We start from the raw sequence: 12,803 nt of genomic DNA, 5'->3' as shown, positions 1-12,803 counted from the left end.
AAGAGTGAGAGAGAGATAGAGGGAGAGCACCCTCTGATGTTTGTTGTGCTAAACATTTTCTAAACAAGAGATCGGAACAATTAAATTATTGGACTTTTGCCAGTGATTAAAGTATCTTTACAAATAAAATAATATTTCACATACATTTCAATATATTTTGTATATATACACCTGATTCACACCTTCTTGCGCACAGTATGATCATAGAATATCATTGTGCCATATTTTGGTGACGATGATATTGATCTTTTCACGTTTTTATCAAACGGAGTGGGAGAACCGCCCACCGGTATATATTTGTGATCGCCTCTGTGCTTGAACATTAATCCATAGCGATGATCGTGGATAACACAGAAGTTGTCGCTATCCGTATAGTTGAGCATATTATATCGTGGATTATTGTAGCTCAGATGATGGGACATGGGCAGCAGTCGGGCAGATCCCTCATAGACGCCTTTCCAATTCGTGTGCCTGATGGCTCGGCGCACTGTATTCTGCCAGCTCATTCCCAAATCAAGATAGGCCGAAACGTCCGAGCTATCGGGTGCTGTATATCTTGCAAACACAATTGTCTTTTTGGGATATGAGTAGAGATATAGTAAAAGTTGAAATAATTGTAACTTTCAGTCTTACAGCTAAGATTTTGGAGAATATGGGCACCTCACGTCGCTTAAACTCGAGAAGCACTGGATCCGTATTGTCTGGTGACATAAATCTACTAAATGGCTGGATGCCCGTAATTTTTGGTCGTATCGCAAGCATTGCCAAATCGACTCGTTTCACGAATTCCTTCTCAGAGTAGGGTGTCTTCGTGGACCGATATCCCAATTTGGCAAGGTTTCCGGCTACACGAATGTTGCCCAAATATCTGATATCATTTTTGGTCGAGAAAGAGTTCACATAATCCTCATAAGTTGCAAAGCCTAAAACACTTGTGTCCACTACTTTGTCGCTCATTTTGGTTTTATTTAAGTTTGTAAATTCTTTTTTTTATATTTATTTATTTTTATTTTATTTTTTTTGTGTAGAGAGAACAGAAGTGAACTGTGAGTAATTCTAAGGCAGTTGACAACAAACCCATAGTTACTTAAACCAAAAACTAGCGTTCAACTAGACAAAATCCTATACAAAGCAAAACTCTGTTGGAGTGATTAGAATTATCAATGTGAAATGTCGAAGAAATTAAAAAAAATGATCGAAATTATTATTCTTTATGCGTAATATACACATATTATTTTAATTATAGTTGTTGACAGGAAAAAGTTGAATTGATCTAAAATTATATTTATCATTTTGATTATTTGCTTAATATTTTGTGACATTTTGTTTTAATTTTGTAACCTCTTTGATATGCTTAAGATCTACATTTTTCTTGTGTACTAGTTTTTTTTCTCGAGAGCATCTCCTTTCGAATAGATCAAGCAATTTGTAAGATCAAAAAGCTGCCAAGAGCAAACAAAAGCAAGAACATCACAATATTTGGCACACAATATGAAAAGCTGCTGGCAAACATAATTGTGTGTGAGTACGATAATCATAGAATGAAAATGGCAAGGCTTGCCAGACTGGATGCCGCCTACGTCATCGACAAGCGCCATAAATAATGACATGCCACAAGGCACATGGTACATGGCGCATGGCACACATGACACATGGCACTTTCCCAAGAGCACAATGAGAGTGCTTCCACCGTCTACAAAGAGCAGCAGCGGAGCAGCAGCGTCTACTGACAGTTGGAGAGCGGACATAGTTAAACCGGGCGGTCAGTGTGCGTACTGGGCGCTCCAAGACTGGATGCTGCGGTCGGTTGTTTGGAGCAAGAGCTGAAAATAATATTAAATACAAAATTTAGGGGAAAAAAAAAACAAATAATTCTTTGAAATTTTACGTAATTTTGTGTGCTTGTTGTTTGCCTGTATACATAAATATATATAAAAATATATAAATATATATATTTATGTACATATGTGTAGCAAAAAATTTAACAACGAAATGGCCGCTGCATTTAGAAAATTCAATTAGAGTGCGCTGTTAAAGTAGAAATTCTTTTTTGGAAAAAATGCATTTGTGTCCAGTCTACATTTATTTGGTGTTATTTATAAAATATGACCTCGCCATTGGCGATGAGCATACAAAAATCCCAGTGGGTAGGTTTTTACGCTGTCTCATTATTATTATTATTATTATTATTATTATTATTTTAATCACGTTTCCGTAGGAGCCATTTTCTATGAAAATGAAAAGGAAATTGAATTGAGTTTCGACCATGCCTTTCGTGTGGTCAACAATTTAAAATTCTCCGATCTTCAATTTATACCCATCAAACGTTATATGCCTACCAATGACAGTTTCCTGCTGCAACAGATCAGTAAGTATGCAAATAATACTTAATATTTATGTTACTAATACCAGGCACATCTTTTCCGTATAGCTTGTGAACTGATTTCCAATGGCGTTGCGGCTATTTTCGGACCAAGTTCAAAGGCAGCTAGTGGTTCGTAGTGGCCGTTTTGAGTTTTATTGTGCTCATTCATCAGCATCATATTGTGATCGTTTTGTAATCATTTTGTTTATTTTACCTTAGATATTGTTGCGCAAATCGCAAACACGACCGGCATTCCACACATAGAATACGATTGGAAACTTGAGGCTACGCGGCAGGAGCACTTAAATCACCAAATGACAGTTAATGTGGCCCCCTCCTTGTCAGTCCTATCGCGTGCCTATTACGATATCATCAAATTCAATTACGAGTGGCGCACATTTACCCTTATCTATGAAACGCCAGAGGGTAAGTAATCCAAAGGTATTTACAGTTTAAATCTGTGTTTTACCAAGTTATTCTGATACCAAGAAATATTGAAGAAAGTTGTAAACCAATTAAAATTAATATTTTTAAATAGTTTGATCTCCAAAAATGATAAATTTGTTAATACAGTTAACACTTCTATTTATGTTATTTATAATCTATAATCATCTATTTTTTGTCCTATGATTAATTTTAGGACTCGCTCGTTTGCAAGATCTTATGAATATTCATGCTCTCAATACTGACTATGTGAAGTTGCGTAGTTTGGCCGATTATGTTGAGGACTTTCGCGTTCTGTGGAAGGAGGCGGATGAAACTTTTCATGAGCATCGTATTATTTTGGACTGTGAGCCCAAATCGCTGAAGGAGTTGCTGAAAATCTCCGTGGACTTTAAGCTACAAGGTCCCTTTCGAGTAAGTATTTGAACGTTGCTGAGTGAAAAACTTGAAAACTTATTAGTCAACTTATAGAATTGGTTTCTCACCCATCTGGATACACATAGTTCGGGCCTAAAAGATATTTACAATGAGGATTTCAAGGCGAATATAACATCTGTACGCCTGAAACTTGTCGATCCGAATCCCTACGAGCGCAAAAAGACGCGCATCACCAAAGTGGATGTGAGTAGTAATAATACACAGCACATGTAATATGAATCATATTTGTAATAATCTTTGCATTTGTAGCAAATACTTGGCAGCCAAATGATGCTGCCCATACTCATCTATGATGCTGTAATTTTATTTGCCAATTCGGCACGTAATGTGATCGCATACATGCAACAGTTCTATACACCTAATAGCCACTGTGGCCTCGGCCATGGCAGTCCCTGGATAATGGGTGCTTATATAGTGCACGAGATGAAAACCATATCGGAGGATGATGTTGAGCCGCACTTCAAAACCGAAAACATGAAACTCAATGAGTATGGACAGCGAACGAGCTTCAATCTAGAAATCTATAAGCCGACTGTCAATGAGCCACTAATGGTCTGGACACCAGATCATGGCATTAAGGTCCGGCGACTGAATCCGGAATTGGAAAACTCAATACCCACGCCGGATTTCTCAACTCAGCGCAAAGTTTATACAGTTGTCACACACCATGAGGAGCCCTATTTTATGATGAAGTAAGTATTTTAAGTAACTCACTTATTTAATTACTTCCTATGTATATTGAACAAACTTCAACTTCAGGCAGGATCATGAGAATTATAGGGGCCAGGAAAAGTACGAAGGCTATGCTGTGGATCTCATTCGAAAGCTATCCGAGCTGATGGAATTCGATTATGAGTTCATGATTGTCAATGGCAACGGCAAATACAATCCCGAAACCAAGCAATGGGATGGCATTATACGCAAGCTAATTGATCATGTGAGTTGTCTTTTCGAGTTGAAAGTTGGAGTTAATAATGAAAAATCTGTATTCTTTTAGCACGCTCAGATTGGTGTCTGTGATTTGACGATCACTCAGCTTCGTCGCTCGGCTGTGGATTTCACAGTGCCCTTTATGCAACTGGGGATTAGTATAATGCATTACAAGAGTCCGCCGGTGCAGAAGAATCCGTTTGCCTTCTTGGAACCATTTGCGCCAGAGGTGTGGATCTATATGGTATTTGCACAGTTGGTGATGACGCTGGCCTTTGTGCTGATTGCCAGGTGAGCTGTGATTTTCTGGTTACCTCATCCGCTTTTGAAATGTAATTTTTCCATAGGCTCTCCTATCGTGAGTGGATGCCTCCGAACCCAGCCATAGTCGATCCCGATGAACTGGAGAACATTTGGAATGTGAATAACAGTTGCTGGCTAATGGTGGGCTCCATTATGCAACAGGGCTGCGATATATTGCCGAGGTATTTGTGGATTATAAATATTAATACTCATTCAAAAGTAAAACTTGATTCGAATTCCAGGGGTCCTCATATGCGTATTCTGACGGGCATGTGGTGGTTCTTTGCACTGATGATGCTCAGCACTTATACAGCCAATTTGGCAGCCTTCTTGACCAGCAACAAATGGCAGAGCACCATTAAGAGCTTGCAGGATCTACTCGATCAGGACGAAGTGAAGTTTGGTGCCATGCGAGGTGGCAGCACCTCCTTGTTCTTCTCCGAGTCGAATGACACGGACTATCAGCGCGCGTGGAGTCAAATGAAGGGCTTCAATCCATCCGCATTTACCAGCAACAACAAGGAGGGCGTCGATCGTGTGCGCAAGGAGAAGGGCAGCTATGCCTTCCTTATGGAGACAACTAGCATGACTTACAACATTGAGCGCCACTGCGATTTGCGTCAGATTGGCGGACAGATTGGCGAAAAGCATTATGGCTTGGCAGTGCCATTGGGTAAGTCCAATGTTGAGAAACTCTGAATATCCAATGAAAATATATAAATATTCGAATTATGGAGAGCATCTTAAGAATACTACACATTTGACTAGCAAACATATAGAATTATATAAAGAAATTATGTTTATTTGCCAGTCCGTCAAATTTAAATCGGACTAAAAATTATGCACATATTATAATATTTATTATTCCTATTTCTATTTTGTTATTCCGGTTGTATTTATAATATTTCAATATCAGTTTTTTGAGTTTTCTAAAGAATGTAAGGCAGGAGAGTAAAGATCCATGCTTGATATAAGAGTTTTGATACCCTATGTAAGCAAAAACGTTCCATTTTCCTTTTATATTTTAACCAATGTACAAATTTGTAGATAAGTTTCAATCAAATTTATTCCAGGCGCCGATTATCGCACCAATTTGAGCGTCTCCATACTGCAGCTGAGCGAAAAGGGGGAACTCTATAAGCTGAAGAACAAATGGTGGAAGAATCACAATGTTACCTGCGAATCGTTTCATGAGGTGGATGGCGATGAGCTGTCGATTATAGAGCTGGGCGGTGTTTTTTTGGTGCTCGCTGGAGGTGTGGTAACTGGCGTTATTTTGGGCATCTTTGAGTTTCTGTGGAATGTGCAGAACGTGGCCGTTGAGGAGCGTGTGACACCCTGGCAGGCCCTGAAGGCGGAACTGATCTTTGCGCTCAAGTTCTGGGTGCGCAAGAAACCCATGCGCATATCCAGCAGTAGCAGCAGTGGCGGAGACAAATCCTCCAGACGCTCCTCGGCGTCAAGGCGCAGCTCAAAGGAGAAAACACGCAGCAAAACGGCTAGTTAATAAGCAATAAGTTAAATAATTCATTCATTTGTTGAGTTGAATAAACAGAGTTTTGAGAAATTCAGCAAAATGTATACATAATTATTGAGTAATGTATTATTATATTGATGTGTGCCACATGCATATCGTTTAGTATATATAGAAATTCTATATAGTTTATTTTTTGTTTTTCCTTAGGCCAAATCTTTTTTTTTCTTAATGCTATTTCACCCTACATTGCTGCTTGGATATTCGGCACGCACCAGTTGTGGCCACATCTGCATGCCATTTACTTGGCTCATTTCCAGCGGCAGTTGATGCCACAGTCTGCCTGGCCGAGTGTGTTGTGTGCTGCTCTTGCTTTTGTGACCATCGTATTGCGTGTGCGTGTGTGTCTGTTGTCCATAAAACAAATGGCTCTTGGACCTCGCTGCCACCTACGATTCGTCTGCTAAAATAAGCAGCACTCTCCCAGCGATCGCTTTGCTCCAAAAATGTATTTCTCTAGCAGCTCAGTGCCTCGTGAGCAGCGCCCCCGACCAGATCCCGATTCGTACATTTGCTTGGTATTCGAAGCGTAGCCGTTGCGTGGTCTTCATCACGCGTATGGAATATATATTTTGGATATTTTTGTTACTTATGTTTTTGATACTTATAGGTGGATAAAGTGAATTGTGAACTGTTTTCTGTGCATCGTATCGCATTATATAAATGTCATTTGAGACCAGGGACAAACAATCATGCGAAAGTGATCCTATCTATAAGTGATGTTTACACTAAAGTTCCTAATCTTTGCTGCATTAGCTTTCTGCAGCGGCGCCCATAATAATGAAGGAATGGTGATAAAAATTGGTGAATAAAATTTAAAAATGTCTTTTTACTAAAATAATAGTTTATTTTAATTTTTTTGTTGAAGTTTGTTTGAATGTTTCTCAAAACTTTCTTTCTTTTGAATAGGGGCTATCTTCTTTGATACCGAAATGAATCTGGCTGCGGCTTTTGATGCCGCCATCGAGGAGGTAAATGCCTTAAGCCCAGACTTACAACTGGAACCCATAAAGCATTACATTACTGTGGACGATAGCATTGTGCTGCAGGATTTATGTGAGTATTTGATATATCAAACTAATTATCTGGCATTCATGTGATACATTATTTTACTTAGCCTGTGACTTGATTGGGAATGGTGTCGCTGCTATTTTGGGACCAAGTTCAAAGACGACCAGCGGTAAGTTTACTTTTTAACAATGTCGAAAAGTTAAATTATTTTTAAACAAAATCGGCGTCATTAAATTATGTCTGGGGCCATTGTTGTTGTCGCCTGTTTGTCGTTCTTCTCTGCGCGTAGACTAATTTCATCTGTATACAAAAGACAGAAAATGTGAGTATTTTAAAACGCAGAGAGAAGAGAGAACGCGATTGAGAGAGAAAGTGTTTTTCGTGTTTTACCAGAGAGCTAATGACAGAGAGAAAGAGAGCTAATGCCAGAGAGAAAGAGAGCAACCGATATAGTTTCTCAATTGATGCCACTAACCTCGTTAATGATTCTTGATGTTTCGCATTAAATTGGCCAAGCAAGCATTATAGCCACATATTTGTATAGTAAATAAACGACAAGACTCGAACGTGTGTGTTTATATTCATGTATGCAATCCCAAATAGATGGGACACTTGCGCATCGTTTATTGGATCGCTGCCAGGAAAATATTCGTTCATTTCATTCCGTTGTTTTGCTCGGCACTTTCATTGTATGTTTTGTTAGTTCGCCAAGTCATTCTAAACAAAAATATACATTAGCCATCAGATTTGTATACATGATGATTTTCTCCTTCTCACTTCCCGCTTTTAGATATTGTCGAGGTGCTGTGCAATATGATGGGCATTCCGCATCTACAGTTCGACTGGCACCCACAGCAATCCTCACGTGAGCGTCTAAATCATCAGTTGACCATCAATGTGGCGCCCTCAGAACTAATACTCTCTATGGGCCTCGCTGACATTCTGCGGAGCAAGGCCTTTGATTGGAAGTCCTTTACTATTGCCTATGAGCGGGATGCACGTAAGTAAATTGAAATTCTGAGAGACGTAGGAGGAGTGAAGAAAAATAATATATGAGATTAACCAGCCTGTTAAAAGATCTAACTTGATTATTATTATAATTTTTTATTATATAAATCAACGTGAAGATTTAGTGTGCCCAATACTTGTCCCTAATATGTAAATTTAACTCTTTTTAATTAAAAGCTATATTAAAACAATTGTATTATCGCTTAGTAATAGTATATTTCTTTTAGATAAAATATATTTTCAGAAAGTATTGTATTGAATACATTTTTTTCTATTCTATTTGTCTCCTCAATTTATATTTTAAGTCGTCTAATTTTGAACTGTTTCCTTTAGACTTTGCCCGATTTCAGCATATCTTTGCTTGGAGGCAGTTGCACAAAACTGGAATCAAGCTCCAGGAGTTTCAACGCGGCGATGATTATCGAATACTTTGGAAACGCATTAATAATGCTCGTGAGAAGTTCGTGCTGCTTGATTGCCCCTCCGATATATTGGTGGATGTGGTCAATGCCTCGATAGCTTTCAATATGACTGGATCGTTTAATGTGAGTAGCTTTATCATTTTGTTTATGTAATAGAAAAGCTTTGCTCACTTTCACTTTGAACTTAGAATCTGTTCCTAACCAATCTGGATACCCACGTCAGTGGCATCGATCGATTCTATTCGCGTGAGTTCACAGTTGCCGTTGCAGCTGTGAGAATTCGTTCCTATATTCCACCGCCCTTACATGATGAAACCGATGTGTTCGATAATGAAATTGATGATAGGGTGAGTCCATATATTCAAAATACTCTGTCAATAATAATAACTTATAACTTATTATTACTTTCCGCAGTTCATCTCATTGAGCACTCAGCTCGTCTACGATGCCATTGTGCTCTTCTACAATGCTGTGCTACTATTGAGTCAACGAACCGGATTCTACACGCCACAGTTTAGCTGTGGGCGTGGCTTCTGGCAGCCAGGACCGCATTTAGTGCAACAGATGAAGGAGGTATGTCTTTTAGTAACTAAAATACTCATTTCAAATAGTTTGCATTTGTTGATTGATAAAACTAATGATGAACAACACTCAAATATTTGATATTTTAGCTGACACCAAAGCAGATCAAACCGCCATATAAGACACAGCGACTGCAACTCACAGCGGATGGACAACGCGAGGACTTCAATTTGGATGTTTACAATCCGATCATTGATCGCGTAACGCACATCTGGAACAAGGAGTTTCAGCTGGTGGACTACGATAAGATTAGAGAGAACTCAACGCAGGCGCTGAAACAGCGACGTCAGGAGAACAAGGAAGATTTCTCACAAAAGCCCGTCCGATATACAGTGGCCACTCGAGTGGGCAAGCCCTACTTCAGCTGGCGGTGAGTAGGACGTGTTGAATCGAAAAATACCGAAACTTAGCTTAAAATGATGTATTCTATATTCTACTCGATAAGCGAGGAACCTGAAGGCGTGCACTATGAGGGCAATGAACGTTTCGAGGGATATGCGGTTGATTTGTTATACAAGCTGGCCGAGGAATGCAAATTTGATTTTGAATTTGAGCCGGTGAGGGATAACAAATATGGGAGCTACGATGCATCTACCGATGAATGGGATGGCATAATTAGGCAGCTAATTGACAACGTGAGTGCGCTTTAAATTTACATTTGAATCATGGCTAAATCCGTTCACTACGCTTTCCCTTGCAGAACGCACAGATTGGCATCTGTGACTTGACCATTACTCAGGCGCGTCGTTCGGTTGTGGACTTCACTGTGCCATTTATGCAGCTGGGCATAAGCATCTTGTCGTACAAGCAGCCACCACCACAGGCGGATATTTATGGCTTCCTCAATCCCTACGGTGTAGATGTATGGCTCTATGTAATGGTTGCAATGCTAATTTCAGCAATGGCATTGGTTGTGGCCGGCCGCATGGATTCTAGCGAATGGGAGCCGCCAGTTGTGAATGATAATAATCAAGAGGAACGCGAAAATATCTGGAAACTGCATAATACAATGTGGCTTGTCCTCGGCTCAATACTCAATCAGGGCTGTTATCTGTTGCCCAGGTGCGTAATGGTCTTCTTTCAGCATCGAATGTTATCATCTGAAGTTAGTTGCGTTCTCTTTTTCATTAAACATATTGTCATTGTCAGGGCCCTTCCGATGCGCCTGCTGACTGCATTTTGGTGGTTCTTCACTCTGCTCATCTCGCAAACATACATTGCCAAACTGGCTTCCTTTCTCACGTCCTCCAAATTGACTGGCGGCATTGAATCGTTGCACGATCTGATTGATCAGAACAAGGTACAATTTGGCACGATTCGAGGTGGCGCTACTTCTGTGTATTTTTCCGAGTCGAACGATACTGATAATCGCATGGCCTGGAACAAGATGTTATCTGTGAAACCAGATGCCTTTACCAAAAATAATGAGGAGGGTGTGGATCGCGTCAAACTAAGCCGCGGCACCTATGCTTTTCTAATGGAAACCACAAATCTACAGTACTATGTGCAACGAAATTGTGAGCTAACCCAACTGGGGGACAGTTTTGGAGAGAAGCACTACGGTATTGCCGTGCCATTAAGTAAGTGAACTCGAGTAGAAGTAATAATAATCCATTTACTGACTCTATTCTTATACTTAGATGCAAATTTTCGATCAAATCTGAGTGTTGGCATTCTAAAGCTGAGCGAACGAGGCGTTCTTTATAATCTGCGCAACAAATGGTTTAATGCGAATGACACAGTTTGTGATAACAGCGGTCCCACGAATAATGATGGCCAGTTTGACATGGATGCAGTGGGTGGGCTATTTATGGTGCTTATTGTGGGCGTATTTGTGGCTTTTCTCATTGGCATGGTAGAGTTCCTGTGGCATGTGCATCGCATTGCGCTCAAGGAAAAGGTACGTAATATACTTTATTTAATGAATACATAACAATTGATTGCCTCTTGTAGATAAAACCCATTGTGGCATTAAAGGGCGAGCTTAACTTTCTCGTACGTGTCTGGCAGACACGAAAGCCTCCGCGCACACATCGCCAGAGTCGGGACTCCACCTCGACGGGCTACTCCTCGCTCGGCCCAATGTCTAGTATGTCCAGTGTGAAGAAGAAGAAGAAAAAATCGAAAAACAGATCGGAGTAGAATGCATTTAACGCTTGTAAAATTCATTCAAATAGCATTTGTAATTATAAACATTTAATAAAATATTTATAGGAAAAAATAAACATTTGTATTTTGGGAATAATATTGGAATACTAAACTAATTTAGCTTTAGGATCCAAGTTTTTATTTCGAATTTATTATCAAGTCGACTCTTTCGAGCCTAGAAAAATTGCCTCAGCGAGAGCAGAGCTCCCACAGGGCGAGTTATTGGTTAAAGTTTTCAACTAGCAATAATCGCAACTCGGTTGTGACCTCATCGTTTGCGATATTGCCACTGCACAAGGTTGTACTTTGCTCACTGCGAACTGGCCTAAGATATACATGGTATTTGCCTAAACATATTGAGAATTATTGCTGAAAACTTTAAGGCCTGCTAGTCAGCTGTAAGGGTTGTAGGAACTTGAAGGGCTGAAGCTTGTGCAAGCTCACCCTTAACTATTGATCATATAATTCTAACCAGTTTCTTTGCCAAAGCACTAACCGGTTGTAACTCAGTTGCATCAGTTGGCATTCGCAATAGAAGACAATGTCAGTGCACCCCAGTCGCAGTTAAGTTTTAAAGCCCTATCAGTGGTTTGCCACATTTGAACCCCTAGCTATTGAATTTTTATGACCTAACAAGCAATTCTTCTTCTTTGGAGCAAATCACTTCATGAAGAGGATTGCCCGCATGGGGCACGCACTCGCATTCAGCTTTGATGGCCTCTGGAACTGCCGAAACAAAAATGGAAAAGGAGTAAAAATAAAAAAGGGTCAAGAGTCTGCATTGCGTCCTGACCAGATATTTGGATTATGCAAGTTAAGCGGCTTGGCCACAGTGCGTTCAAATTGTAAGCTGCTTTAAGGCCGCAACGAACAATTTGGCCTTAAAGCCGTCACATTTATCTTTGCCAATTTGGTGTCTTTTATGGCCTGCTTTTGGGCATACTCGATGCTATCAACAAATTGCCAAGTACTTTCCAAATGGCCAAGCCGTTGTGTTGTGCTTTGTAATTAAAATGGTCATTTAATGGTGCTGCTCATAAAATGTGCAAATAAGGGTTAATTATGTCTCTTAGCTGACGTTCAGAGTGCCAACATAAGATGTTTAAATTGTAAGTGGCAATTGCCTTATAGGAATTTTAATGAGCTCGACTTTAAATGTGCAGCCCTATGGTTGGGAATCAAGTAACAAAAACTAGATTTTATTTAATACTAAGGTAGTGAAAACAATTAATTGAGGGGAAACTTCCTTGAATTTGGGTAATCTAAGTTTAAAGGATTATCATGTGATTTGTTCATAAGCAAATGCATAATAAAATAAATGTCAAAAAGACATCCTCTTGATAATTTCAAGTATTACATAATTTTCTTATTAGTGAACGTTTAAAAAATTAATAAAAGTGGGCTTATAAATATAACTAAATTAAAACCAAAGACAAAAATACTTTGAATCTTAAAAGTTCGTTTTAAGGCTTAAGCTATTTAATCAAAATCGAAAGGCGGATACACGGAACTAAATAAGGGCCCATTAAGTGAGAAATCTGCAAAAAGTGCAAGTGTTTCCAATCTCTGTCAAAAATGACAGACCGAAACAAGCTTATTAGCCCATGTCAAAAACGCC

The 12,803-nt window shown here is 39.5% G+C and overlaps 3 protein-coding genes and 1 non-coding gene across 5 annotated transcripts; 2 read left to right on the top strand and 2 right to left on the bottom strand.

Moving 5' to 3' along the window:
• Nucleotides 1–80: 80 nt before the first annotated feature.
• On the bottom strand, nt 81–1,028 carry LOC6562525 (cilia- and flagella-associated protein 299). Its single transcript, XM_001988156.2, has 2 exons — nt 634–1,028; nt 81–572 (listed from the first exon to the last, which is right to left on the bottom strand). Exons 1-2 carry the CDS (start codon nt 955–957, stop codon nt 177–179), a joined length of 720 nt encoding a protein of 239 aa, XP_001988192.1. The 5' UTR covers nt 958–1,028; the 3' UTR covers nt 81–176.
• A 979-nt stretch (nt 1,029–2,007) lies between these two features.
• On the top strand, nt 2,008–6,038 carry LOC6562725 (glutamate receptor ionotropic, kainate 2). Of its 2 annotated transcripts, XM_001988157.3 has the most exons (12): nt 2,008–2,147; nt 2,219–2,368; nt 2,432–2,494; nt 2,585–2,791; nt 3,006–3,223; nt 3,281–3,430; nt 3,497–3,939; nt 4,007–4,184; nt 4,245–4,468; nt 4,525–4,662; nt 4,723–5,153; nt 5,554–6,038. In XM_001988157.3, exons 1-12 carry the CDS (start codon nt 2,060–2,062, stop codon nt 5,985–5,987), a joined length of 2,724 nt encoding a protein of 907 aa, XP_001988193.1. In that variant the 5' UTR covers nt 2,008–2,059; the 3' UTR covers nt 5,988–6,038. The 2 variants fall into 2 exon arrangements, with proteins under 2 accessions (XP_001988193.1, XP_032591939.1); XM_032736048.2 differs by lacking the exon at nt 2,008–2,147 and having other exon boundaries at nt 2,261–2,368; nt 4,254–4,468.
• Nucleotides 6,039–6,569: 531 nt separating this feature from the next.
• Nucleotides 6,570–11,242, top strand: LOC6561653 (glutamate receptor ionotropic, kainate 2). Its single transcript, XM_001988158.3, has 13 exons — nt 6,570–6,818; nt 6,924–7,070; nt 7,132–7,194; nt 7,816–8,025; nt 8,367–8,578; nt 8,644–8,802; nt 8,870–9,028; nt 9,127–9,407; nt 9,483–9,672; nt 9,738–10,099; nt 10,187–10,617; nt 10,678–10,937; nt 10,991–11,242. The coding sequence occupies exons 1-13, from the start codon at nt 6,734–6,736 to the stop codon at nt 11,177–11,179; spliced, it is 2,748 nt and encodes a 915-aa protein (XP_001988194.1). The 5' UTR covers nt 6,570–6,733; the 3' UTR covers nt 11,180–11,242.
• Nucleotides 11,243–11,348: 106 nt separating this feature from the next.
• On the bottom strand, nt 11,349–11,486 carry LOC6562600. The gene has a single exon (XR_047144.2). It is a non-coding gene; the product is annotated as a U4 spliceosomal RNA (small nuclear RNA).
• Nucleotides 11,487–12,803: the final 1,317 nt, after the last annotated feature.

Source organism: Drosophila grimshawi, unplaced genomic scaffold, assembly GCF_018153295.1.
Source record: "Drosophila grimshawi isolate 15287-2541.00 unplaced genomic scaffold, ASM1815329v1 contig_1377, whole genome shotgun sequence".
Taxonomy (NCBI): domain Eukaryota; kingdom Metazoa; phylum Arthropoda; class Insecta; order Diptera; family Drosophilidae; genus Drosophila; species Drosophila grimshawi.
This window is presented reverse-complemented; position numbering and strand designations above follow the sequence as displayed.

Coding starts and splice junctions, on each gene's coding strand:
- LOC6561653 (XM_001988158.3), top strand. CDS start 6,734: ATGTTTACACTAAAGTTCCTAATCTTTGCTGCATTAGCTTTCTGCAGC. Junction 9,029..9,126: donor TAGTGCAACAGATGAAGGAG/GTATGTCTTTTA, acceptor TTGATATTTTAG/CTGACACCAAAGCAGATCAA. Junction 9,673..9,737: donor TTAGGCAGCTAATTGACAAC/GTGAGTGCGCTT, acceptor TTTCCCTTGCAG/AACGCACAGATTGGCATCTG.
- LOC6562725 (XM_001988157.3), top strand. CDS start 2,060: ATGCATTTGTGTCCAGTCTACATTTATTTGGTGTTATTTATAAAATAT. Junction 2,148..2,218: donor GCATACAAAAATCCCAGTGG/GTAGGTTTTTAC, acceptor ACGTTTCCGTAG/GAGCCATTTTCTATGAAAAT. Junction 2,495..2,584: donor AAGTTCAAAGGCAGCTAGTG/GTTCGTAGTGGC, acceptor ATTTTACCTTAG/ATATTGTTGCGCAAATCGCA.
- LOC6562525 (XM_001988156.2), bottom strand. CDS start 957: ATGAGCGACAAAGTAGTGGACACAAGTGTTTTAGGCTTTGCAACTTAT. Junction 573..633: donor TATTCTCCAAAATCTTAGCT/GTAAGACTGAAA, acceptor TATCCCAAAAAG/ACAATTGTGTTTGCAAGATA.